This window comes from Lactuca virosa, chromosome 9 (assembly GCF_052849685.1).
Source record: "Lactuca virosa cultivar CGN04683 chromosome 9, Lactuca_virosa_CGN04683_v6, whole genome shotgun sequence".
NCBI lineage: Eukaryota > Viridiplantae > Streptophyta > Magnoliopsida > Asterales > Asteraceae > Lactuca > Lactuca virosa.
In genome coordinates this window covers 115,705,336-115,718,049 of record NC_136434.1, presented here as the reverse complement: position 1 = coordinate 115,718,049, position 12,714 = coordinate 115,705,336, and the positions used below count along the sequence as shown (strand labels likewise).

The following is a 12,714-nucleotide window of genomic DNA, read 5'->3' as shown; positions in this document are numbered from 1 at the left end:
CTGACTTGGCGAGACAGCGACAAACGAACAGCAGGCGAGATAGGCAGCGAATTGGGAAAATGGGGATGAATCGATTTTGATTTCTTGATACCGCTTGGTCGCTTGGAGAATTGGGAGTATTGGACCATTCTAATTAGGAATCGGGAGGGGCCAAAGCCCAAGTTTGAAGATAGCAGTCTTATAACTATTTTATTTTGAACTACAATTCCTACTTCTAGCCCAATAATACTACGCCCCTGGAATCTATGAGGGCTAGTGTAAACATTATGGTCATATATCATTAAGATTCTATGGACTTAGAATGTGTGATTCCGCCTCATTCCCTGTTCCTTGTTTGGTCGTGGGCTTAAGGCGGGGTCACCCATCCAAAATGCCCTTGCAATCTTAATGATATACGACTAGTTTACGTCAATCGACTATAAAAGAACTTGTAGGACTTATAATGCAAATTTCGTCAAAATTTGTTGAAACATTAGTAATAATGGAACTCGCTAACTAAGTTATAAAATATTCATAGTGGTAATACCAAGGATAAAACAGGGAGTATAAAAGCACACATAGAATACTCTATCATCCCAAAACAATAAACTCCTGTTAAATTGACTCAGTTCAAGTTACAATAAGAAATTTCCAAGGTCATCATGTAACATCAGGAGGGTTGTTCCTACCATAATCAATTTCTTGTACTACGAAAAGTTTTCCACATCTTTTTCCAAACTCTTGAAGTCCCAATCAAAATGCAAATTTCGGGACGAAATTCCCTCTAACGGGGGGATGATGTGACAACCATCAAATTTCGGCCAAGTCAAAGTCAAACAAAGTCAACTAGTCAAACCGGTCAACTCCATTAACCCTTGTATGATAGGGTTTACGTTATGTAATCACTGTACAATTCGTTATTTTAATGAGAAAACATCATTTGGAAAGTTCATGTGTTTGATTTTCCTTAGCCTTAACAGTGCTAAACAATGAACCAAAGCGATAAAACACTATTGCACAATCATCGGGATTGTGTAGGACACTAAATCATGGCTTAACGGGGTCTATGTACCTTGCGTTGCGAAGCCGGACACTCAAAAAGATCACAAACGAAACCTCTCGCAATCTCATTCAAACCCTACTCAAGATTACTTGACGCTAATAGGATCAAAACTCATACACTACGATATAAATTGACGTTAATAGCAACATAGTATAGTACAACGTTATAACTATAATCAAATTAAATTATGATACCATATTAAAATCAAATCAAAGTATAATGCTCTAATTAAATTTAAAAGAATCAAACTTGAATGCTATAATTAAACTTCAAATCAAAGTAGATTGTTATAATCAAATAATAACTCATCTTTTATAAAACTTCATTTTTATAAACTTTACATTAAATTTTATAAAACTCTATTTTTATAAACTTTACATTAAATTTTATAAAACTCTTATATTAATTATGTAAAAGATGCTTGTGTTAGTGGGAAATTATGAAGACCACCAAAAGCAAAAAGATTATTCCCATGGTCTCCCACTCACACCTCCCATCCACTTTCCTTTCATTTTTCTCCCAACACATTATTCTCTTCACCACTTAAACCTTCTCTATTCTTTCTCTCACTCTCAATCTCGAAATTTCCTCCAAGAATACTCATATTCCATCCAAGAACAATCTATTATACTCAAATCTTCATCCCTCTTGAAACATTCATCAAGGTATGTTGTTAAAAGTTTCATATTCATACAAGAAACAAATTAAATCCACCAAAATATCTAAAACTCATTTTATGCATAAACCTGATTTTTTTCAGAATCCCATCAATAAAATAAGAAGTTCTGGAAATTTTCAGAAAATAATTTATTTTTATTGAATTACTATAATTATTGCAATAAAGTAGGGCAATAATTCACATAAAATACTTTTTGCATTCAATAAATTCTGAGAAAATTCTGGGATGACCTGTATACTGATTAAACATGATATATGAAGTTTCATGCATTTATATTACTTTTTACTATTATTTATGATTTTATTGATTAATTAATAATGAAATATATAAAAAATACTTCCCATAGTCACAAATATCTGAAACTTATACACTGAGCTCTACATCATGTTATAAAACTATGGTTAATTTTACAGATTTTTTGAGAATCATTTACTATTTTTCCCGAATTTTGTGTTGTTTAATCATTAAAATATTAAATAAATACTAAAACAGTTCAGAAAAATATACAAATTTTACAGTAATTCATATTGTATGAAATAATGATTTCCTAAAAATTTCATAATTTTTCAATACTGTTTACTATTTAAAACTATTTTCCTAAGTATTTAAGCATGTAAAAATGCATTTTAATGATTATTTCATATAAATAATTGTTAAAATCTGTAAATAATTATAATTGGGCAAGTTATTATTTTAATAAGAAATTATTAAAATCTGGCCTAAATTGAAAATATAAATTAATTATGCAAGTAAGTAATTCAATTTAAAATTCATTTAACAAATAAATACCTTAATATTATAATCAAAATGAATTATTGTTAATTCATCTAATATAAGAATATGTGTCTAATTATTTGTATTAATACTCCATTCTCGTTTAGCAGTTCCTAAACCAAAACTATTAATTATATTAGGTTCTACGCCATTTTGACCCGAATCTTCTATCGTACGACACACGCATTTCGTTTTGGGACTAATGTGAGTAATCTACCCCATACTTTATAATTTTCAATACTTTTGGGGTGTATCATGTGGTTCTAATATATTCCAACTTCATTTTATTGTTTTATCACAATTGAGACATTGTTGCGACATTTATACGTGAGTCATTAATTGTATAACTATTGTTTGTTTACGCTACATGTACTTGTAGTGCATTACCATTTTTAGTCTAATCTCCATGACTATGCCCGTATTCTTGAGGTACGTTATGGACAATAATAGCGCTATTGGGTTGACCACCCCGCCTTGGGACGCTAAGGTGATTGATTGCACGTGGTTGAGTGTGTATGATGATTAGATGCTCCATCCTATATATATTTTTATATATATATATATACATATGTATATATATAGGGTGAGGACTTATTGTTGTTGTTATCAATTGTTAATCAATTTTTGATTTATAAACCGTTATCTCAAGTACAATTGTTTGGCGACTTCAAAAGAAAACATATTTCAAATTATAAATGTTTCAACTTCACAATTTTCTCTACTAAAATTTGATTACTCACCAACTCTCGTAGTTGACCTGTTTTTACCCATGATGCAGATTTGAAGAATGAAGAATGATGAAAAATAGGTTGTGCCTTAGAAATCCACAAGACTATTTAAATTTGATGTAATAAATGTTGTTCATATTTGGATTTGTATTTGTATGTTGTGGATCTTGTTTGCATACTTAGTACTTAATTGAATCTAATCATATTATAACATAGTTGTCATGAGACTTTGAACAATATATCACGCCTCGATCGATTCCGACAAGGATCGGGGTGTGACAAGCTGTGTTTCAATTCCGGAACAAAGTTAACATATTCAAAATTCATCACGCCGTTAAGTACGATCCCCATTTGTGATCTTTTCTTTCTTCCTTCCCGTAAAGGACACATACCCTTAATTAAAGTTCTGAATGACGTGCAGTTGAGAGATGTCTCCAATCACGTGCCTGCAACAGCCACTATCAACATACCGAAGTCTGATGATATTCCTCCATAGCTGCTCCGACACAGAGTGTGGGATTAGTTGGTTTTTGGAACCCAGTCCATTTTGAAACTGGATTTACCATTACTATCTACACAAGATACTTTTTCCCATTACATATCCTGTTTATCAGAAAAATAACATAAAGAAGTTACAGGATTTTTGGTCGATTTTGAAATGTGACCTTTGGGAACCCATTGGTAATTAGGTTTGGGTACTTTCTTGTTTGACCGAAATGGACCCTTTTCACTAGCCTTTGGGGTGGGACAGCCTTTTGATTTGGGCTTGTATTGTGAGTATGAGCTAGAGGATGATCCTTGAGATGAATTCGACCTTACCGATTTTGGTTTGGCTGAACCATCTCTCGAATTTGGCTTATTTTCCGACATTCCCTTCTTGTCCTTGGGAATCTGATTTTTGGCCTTTTTAGCATTCCAATCACCATTGCGTGATTGTGACCTCGAATGATTTCTTTTGAAAGATCTCCTCCTTGGCACGTTTTGCCAACCTTGTTCATAGTAGGGAACATATGAACGATGTGGGCAATTTCTAGCAATGTGACCGAGAGTCCCACAGTTAAAACAAGTCTGTCTTTTCATATAAATAAGATTGTGACTTTGTCCTTGTCTAACTGAAGTTCGTTTTGAAGAACTTTCACAAGCACAAGCACATGCACATTTATTAGACTGTTTCACAACTTTATGAGGCTTAAGATTGTTAGCAGCTCTATCACAGGCTTTTGAAGCATTTTCAGCAGAACTAGAATTAATTTTGTTCTGCTCAATCCCATCTTGCACTGTTACTTTCTCTGTACATGAAACAAAAACATTAGTATTGTTCACCTCATCACAAGTTTTTGAATCATTTTCAGCAGAACCATAATTATTTTTGTTCTGCTCATGCCCATACTGCACTGTGACCTTATCTGTACATGAGGTAAAAACATTAGTATCGTTCACACTATCATTATTTACTGTCTCAACTACAGTAGGTTTGCCATATTATAGGTGTGCTTCCCTTGACATTTTTTCCTTAGTCAAATGAGTAAAAGTGTAGTTATCATTGAATGGAGGAGGAACACTACCATAACCAAGACCTACATTCTTTTTACCTTGCCATCTAAGTTGTTTTTCAATCATTGTCTCAACCTTTTTGCTTGACACATCAAATTTTTTAAAATTAAAATCTGCATTTTCAAACTTAATTTTCAATGTGTTAAGCTCGGCAGTTAGACTGGCAATCTTTTCTTAAGCATAATCATAATGTTCACATTTAGTGTTGTATTCTTCCTTAATTCTTTTTAGATCTTTGGTTTGGGATTCTAATTTTTCTTTTAAGGGTTTTTGGGCCTTTCTGAGAGTATATCATTCATATTTAAGGTCCTCAATTTCCCTAATTAACAAGTCATGTTGATCGCGATAATGTTTAATTTTAGCTTCACAGGACTGAGAGCATGAGGCTTCATTAACCTCCTAGGTACTGTTGTAAGAACTCATTATTTACCAAAAAGAATCTGATTGTGTGAATTGATTTTGATCGAAAATAAAAAATAAATGCTTCTCTGACCGAAAATACCAATGGTCAACTCTCTGTTGACCGAGAACCTTGAAAGTCAACCTTTTGTCCGAAATAAAAATCTTGACCGAGAACAAGGCTTCTACACCGAGACCTTAGCCGAAATCTTGATAATCCGAGAATCTAACCGAGAATGCGAGGTCGAAGACGTTTGACCGAGAATGTGGTTTCTTGAACGAGAACCTTGGCCGATATCTTAAGAATCCGAGAAACTTAACCGAGAATGCAAAGCCGAAGACGCGCACCGAATACGTAGACCGAAGACATTGACCGAATACGAAGATGTTGACCGAAGACTCTAAGTAGTACCGATAACTTGTTTGACCTATCCGAGAACGAGGTGCCGCCACCGAGAACTGTAAGGCAGGGACCGAGACCAAAGGTGCAACCGAGGAGCTGGCCGAGAACTCTTAAACCCTAACCAAAGTCGCTTTGCTGGCCGCCGAAGACTCCTAAAACCCTAACCGAGGACGAGGTTTGCCGCCGAAAACTCTCAAAGCTGAGACCAAAGTTGCCCAAAAACACGGAATTTTCAAATTTTCAAACCAAATTCGATCAAAAACTCTAAAATAATGAAGAACACGAAGAACAAACAACAATACTTTTCGTCAAAAATAAATCAAAAATGTCAGAAACTCCAAGAAAAACTCCAAGAAATGTTTAATACTTTGCCAAATCGATTGATACTGATCCTTGCTCTGATACCAATTGTAAGATCCGATCTTAACGTATCAATCGAAATCACTATAATTGGTGTGGAATCCCAATCAAGTGAATGCCACAAATCGTAAATATGAAATAAGAACACAGTGATGAATCTTCAATGCACACTATATTGATAATAGTCTAGTACATAAGATTCACAATTACTCTCTCGGTTCTCTCTTTCTCAGTTCTCGAAAAACAACCACTTTGCTTGAATGGAATGGCCAACCATTTACACGGCTGAAACAATGCTATATAAATACCTAGACCTAAATACAAAGGCCCAGCCCAAAGCCCAACCGAAATCACATGGTGATTTTGGTCCAAACACCACCGAGATCATAGAGATTTCGGTTCAAAACCGAAAACTATAAAAACCTTGAAAAGCAAAGTATAAACCACAAATTTATGTCCTAACAACCACATCATGGTTGATGTGGCAAATATTGTGGATGTAGCAAGCAAATTGGTTAAAACAAGTCTAGGGGACTAAATAGAGATCATGAGTCTGTTCCATCATAAAACCACGAAAATAATTTAGTGACTAAATTGACCAACCCTAAAAAGTTCGTAGGATATTTGTGTCATTTCCATTTTCATAAAACACTAAAAAATCTTAAACACTTTAACAACTAGGATTATTAAATAAACATTTTTCACAAAAATATTCCAATTAAATTAATATTAAAAATTAATCATTTTCCATCTAACACTATACATAATTTCTTTCAAAATCCGTACACACCCTTGAAATTGCTTTTACCTAATTCTAATTCTAAAAGCTTTTGCCGGATCCAGAAATAACAGGAAAAAGGGTTCCCACCAAAATCAAGTCAGCGTGGTATAGTTAGAATGTCAACAGTGGAATTGCTTAGTGTTCCACCAATTAAATCACAGAGCACACCTTCTCTCTCTATATATACGCACAGATACTTATATCTAAGATTCTAAATCCAAATCTTCTCTCTCTCTCTCTCTCTCTCTCTCTCTCTCTCAAAATCCCTCCAAACGAAATCAGCCAACGTCCCCTCATGAACACTTGAACGCATTGTTTACAAGTCTCTTCACGTCTTCTTTGGCATGGTTACACATGGATTTGATTATGTTAGTCGTAGTATTGCAAAATTGAATGATGTGGAACATAGATCGGCGAAATTAAAGCATTAGATCGAGTTGCGATATACAGAGATGGAACAGAAGCACATTTTGCTGTCGGCATTGAGCGTGGGTGTAGGTGTAGGTGTTGGTGTAGGGCTCGGGGTAAACAAATGGAGTAGCGGTGGTTTGGAAGAAGGCCTCACGGCGGCGCAAATTGAACAGGAGCTTCTCCGCCTTATCGTCGACGATAGAGATGATAAGGTCACGTTTAAGGATTTCCCTTATTACATCAGGTGAATATGATTTGCTACTTTGTGTTATCACGTTTATTGAGTATTGTTTAGACTTTAGATTCTAATATGTGATGAGAACACTAATCTTTGAGCTGCAATTCAGCACTGTTAATGATCAATAATTAATTTTAGATGTTGATTTATAAAATTTTCAACTCACAGAATCACAGCTAATTATATCTATCGATTTTTCGAAAGCTTTGGTTTTAAAGTGGTTTGAATAAACGTGTGAATTAAAAGTGTGCAACTTGTCTGTGAAAGAGAACTGGTAAGCTCGTTTTATATCATTTTACTACACTAGTTGATGATCATTTCTATCGTTCATCTACAGCCTGCGAAGAGGATTTTTTTAATGGATTTTGATAACAGATCCATCTCGACAATTTTATGATCTAGATTTAGCATCTTCCCTATCAATCATCATCCTCATCTTCAACTTGTAAGCCTGTTATACAGAATGTGCACTTATAAAAAGCCTTTTCCAAATAGAAATTATATTTAATGTCTTTGACTCTTTGGTTTCACTTCTCTTCTCATCAAAATGTTGTGTGAATGTATATTAAGCCAACAAGTTTGAAATACCAATGGAACCTTTCTCAATCGAAACGTATAGCAACTTCCCATGAGGGAGGGAGTAGTTCACTTTCCCAATTATGACTCTCTTTTTGTTTAACTTCAAAATCAAACAAAGTAAGTTAGAAACCCTTTTGATTAAAGAATGATTTGCAATCAGAAGGTTTGGCAGGTGATATGGGTTGATTTGAAAGTGGTATTATTCTACTTCAAAATGCTGTTCTTAATTAGCAAAACTATCCTATTGAATTAGAATTTCAATCTTTATGTAGTTTCTTGAACCAAACTAACTAATTCATCTCCCTTTTTTGTTAAAACTCTATACCAGTGAACGAACGCGAGCATTATTAACAAGTGCAGCATATGTTCATTTGAAACACTTGGATGTTTCCAAACACACCCGAAATCTTTCACCTGCAAGTAGGGCTATATTGCTCTCAGGGCCAGCAGGTAATTAAGTCACCTATTCCCACATTTCAATATTATTAACTCTGAACTCATTCATAACTTAAAAAATTTACCATCTTATACTGTTATACATGTTACTTTCTATAGAATTTTACCACCAATATCTTGCAAAGGCTTTGTCACATGAATTTGAAGCAAAGCTGCTAGTGTTAGACATCACAGACTTGTCTGTAAAGGTGATTGATTAACATTTAACATACTACTAGTAACTTTTTCTTCAAGCTCAAAATTCCATATCTTGTACTAATATTTGGCATTTACTCACAGATGCAAAGCAAGTATGGTACATCAAAGAAAGATTCTGTAAGTACAACATGATTTACTCAAAAGGGTTGCTTTTTATTCTTTTGTTTTAAGATCAAATTGTATTGAACATGATTATGTTTTAATATAAAGTTTCTTCCTTGTCTAGTCTATCAAATGGTGTATCTCTGACATGGCGTTTGATCGGGTGTCCAGTTTACTTGGATCATTATCCACAACAAAGGAAAATAATGGAGGTATGAAAAGAATGTATAAATTTTCTTTTTTATTTCAGAAAACCAAAATTCATATGTTAATATGTTGCTAATCTTTGAAATATGTTTACTCTCTTAGATTCTAAAAAGGTTGTGAGCAGCTACTACCCTTTTGATGAAAGAGTATTTTTGCAGGAATTATACAAGGTAACTTCCACTCATTCTTAAAAAAGTCAAGCTCAAAATTTTGGGATAATCACAAAATTGACCAAACTTTTTGCAGATTTTAGTCTCCTTTTCAACAACTGGCATTATTCTCTACATCAAAGATGTAGAGAGGTTTCTACAATCAAAACAAACATACAAACTGTTTGATAAAATGCTGAAGAGACTATCAGGTTCAACATTAGTTCTAGCTTCCAAAATCTTGGATGCAGATAACAAAAAAGGCGAAATAAACGAGAAAATTTCTTGTTTATTTCCTTACAATATTGAAATCAAACCACCTGAAGATGAATTTCATCTCATAAACTGGAAAGCACAATTAGAAGAGCAAATGAAGGACATACAGTTTCAAGACAACAAGAATCACATCACTGAGGTTTTAGCAGCAAATGATCTTGAATGTGATGATTTAGGTTTAATTTGTCACGCAGACACAATGTTTATCAGTAATTACATTCAAGAAATTGTGATTTCTGCAATTTCTCATCATTTGATGCTTCATAAAGATCCAGAATACAGAAATGGAAAGCTTGTTATATCATCTACCAGGTAAAGTATAAATATTATTATTGCTACTAGAAAATAAACTAATGAAGAAGCTTTACCTTTTCTTTTTCTTTTTTGTTTTGTTTTGTTTTGTTTTGCAGCTTGTCACATGGATTGAGCATCTTTCAAGAGGGGTATTGTGGTGGGAAAGATACTTTAAAGCTTGAGACAAATGCTGAGTCATCAAAGGTTTGTTTTGTACAATGTACATATCAGCACATGACTGAATGATGGATTATTTTGGTATAAAAAAGAATTTCATAATTGGTGTAGGGACCAGAAAGTGTTGCATCAAAATCTGATAACAAAAATGATGCAGAAAAAGCTCTTCCTCCAAAACCGGTACCTCATGTCTCTTACTATTTTTAAGGCCATGTTTGTTGATGAGAATTGAAAGGGTATATATGTCTTTTTACAAAAATATATTAAGTCCCTTTTCCCACCTTCCACCTTTTTGGGTGTAATTTTATTTCCTATTCAAAATCAAGACTAGATCCCAATCTAAGGCTATATTTGTAGTGATCCAAAACCCCACTCTCATTATTTCATTATAAAACAAAATTAACCAAACATAAAAACAAATTAAAAATTAATACAAAATTACTAATTTTGGAATTGTATGTATAATTATACCAATATTGGTCTCTATTTGCCCAAAAAAAATATATAAATTTGAGTATATTTTGTCTTTCTAATAAAATAAAGTTTAATTTTTATGTCGACAAGTTTTTATTATTAGGCCAACTCTAACTATAAATTACATATTTTTGTGTAAAAGTTACAATTAAACTTTTTTCATCACCAACACGTTAAAATTTACACTAAAAAAAAAAAATATATATATATATATATATATATATATATATATATATATATATATATTAATATTATAATAATAAAATAATATTACTTTATCCGATTAGTATCTAAAGTTTACAAAAATAAAACCCCATTAACTATTATTATATGAATAAAACGCATATAAAGGCTAAACCACCTCCCAACTTAACACTATAAATTACATTATTTTTTTCACAAAAGTTAATACTAAAATATGTTTCAACTTAAATAGCATATACTAAAACTTTACACTAAAAATATATATATATATTAATAAAATAATGTTGGAGCCCTTTGAAATAGTAACTTCTCCCGTCTAATCCACGTCACCACCACCAGGAAGTTCCCGACAACGAATTCGAAAAGCGGATACGGCCGGAGGTAATTCCCGCCAACGAAATCGGCGTAACGTTCGCCGACATCGGAGCTTTAGATGAAATAAAAGAATCACTACAAGAACTCGTGATGCTTCCTCTTCGAAGACCAGATCTATTCAACGGTGGACTTCTAAAACCATGTCGTGGCATCCTTCTCTTTGGGCCACCTGGCACTGGAAAAACCATGCTGGCAAAAGCAATCGCAAATGAAGCCGGAGCAAGTTTCATCAACGTCTCCATGTCCACCATCACTTCCAAATGGTTCGGAGAAGACGAGAAAAACGTGCGCGCGTTGTTCACACTCGCTGCAAAGGTGTCGCCGACGATAATATTTGTTGATGAGGTGGATAGCATGTTAGGGCAACGGACACGTGTCGGGGAACATGAGGCTATGAGGAAAATTAAAAACGAGTTTATGTCGCATTGGGATGGGCTGTTGACTAAAACCGGTGAACGGATTCTTGTTCTTGCGGCCACCAATCGTCCATTTGACCTTGATGAAGCTATTATTAGACGATTTGAACGCAGGTATTGTTTTTTAATTTTTTTCAATTTGCCTTGAAATTTGAGTAAATTACAAAAATGGTCCTTATATATATATATATATATATATATATATATATATATATATATATATATTTTGGATGTACAGAATTATGGTGGGTCTACCATCGGTGGAGAACAGAGAAACGATCTTGAAAACTCTGTTAACAAAAGAAAAAGTGGAAGATTTGGAGTTTAAGGAGCTTGCAATCATGACAGAAGGATACAGTGGAAGCGATCTCAAGGTTTGTTTTTTTATTGAGTAGAATGTATTTATTATTTTATTTTAGATAAATATAAATTGGGAAGAAGCTATTGGCATTAACTACTGAAACAGAATTTGTGTGTAACAGCAGCTTATCGACCCGTAAGAGAGCTAATGCAACAAGAGAGACAAAAAGATATCGTAAGTCATTGTTTACTTGGTTTTTTTTTTTTTATTATATTATTATTCAATTTAATGTATTTTTATTTTGTAAATTTAAAGGACAAGAAGGGAAGTGGTGAAGCGGATGCCAAAGACACGAAAGAAGAAAAGGAAAGTGTTATTACATTGAGACCTCTGAACATGGAAGATATGAGGCAGGCGAAGAATCAAGTAATATAATAGTTTAAAACTGTTGTGTGTTTTTTTTATGAAATTAAAATGTGAAACGTCTAAAATAACCTTTTTTTGGTGACAGGTGGCGGCGAGTTTTGCGGGGGAGGGATGTGTGATGGGGGAGCTGAAACAGTGGAATGAATTGTATGGGGAAGGAGGCTCAAGAAAGAAAGAGCAGCTAAGTTACTTTCTTTAAAAAAATGGAGATGGAGATGTTATTATGTAAATTAGCAATTGGTAATTGTTGAAGTCGTAATTTTTTGTTTTGTTGTAAATTATAAGGTTTGATTATTGGTTTAAGTTAGGGTAAGCTGGGTTGATACTCTTGTTTTATTATCTAGGATTTTAGGGTAAATTATAAAGTTGGTCTGTGTTTTGGTGTTCTTTTATGAATTCGGTCGAGTGTTTTTTGTTCCCCATGTATAATAATCATGAGCTTATGTTTTGGTGTTCTATTTTAATTAAGAACATAGTTATGTTTATGTTGTTTGTGTCTGCAAATTTTTACAAGTCCAAGAAGGTAGGCATTTGTTGACAAAGAATATTCTAAACGTTTCAAGTGAAATGAAACTCGTTAAACAACAAAGTAGGTAGGCATAATGGAAACTCAAGGATACATATGTAGTACTCAAATATGGTTCACTATAACTTTGTCATGAACAAAGTGAATGTCTATTATCCTAATGTGTTTGATTTGTTGATATTGAA

General features: G+C 33.4%; 1 protein-coding gene across 3 annotated transcripts; it reads left to right on the top strand.

The window, feature by feature from the left end:
• Positions 1-6,924: 6,924 nt before the first annotated feature.
• Positions 6,925-12,488, top strand: LOC145136779 (uncharacterized). Of its 3 annotated transcripts, XM_079070893.1 has the most exons (14): positions 6,928-7,375; positions 8,277-8,398; positions 8,504-8,592; positions 8,684-8,719; positions 8,829-8,916; positions 9,014-9,081; positions 9,158-9,648; positions 9,747-9,834; positions 9,919-9,987; positions 10,825-11,390; positions 11,515-11,650; positions 11,743-11,811; positions 11,893-12,003; positions 12,089-12,488. In XM_079070893.1, the coding sequence occupies exons 1-14, from the start codon at positions 7,173-7,175 to the stop codon at positions 12,200-12,202; spliced, it is 2,250 nt and encodes a 749-aa protein (XP_078927019.1). In that variant the 5' UTR covers positions 6,928-7,172; the 3' UTR covers positions 12,203-12,488. The 3 variants fall into 3 exon arrangements, with proteins under 3 accessions (XP_078927021.1, XP_078927020.1, XP_078927019.1); XM_079070895.1 differs by lacking the exon at positions 12,089-12,488 and having other exon boundaries at positions 6,925-7,375; positions 11,762-11,811; XM_079070894.1 differs by lacking the exon at positions 12,089-12,488 and having other exon boundaries at positions 6,925-7,375; positions 11,759-11,811.
• The last annotated feature ends 226 nt before the right edge of the window (positions 12,489-12,714 follow it).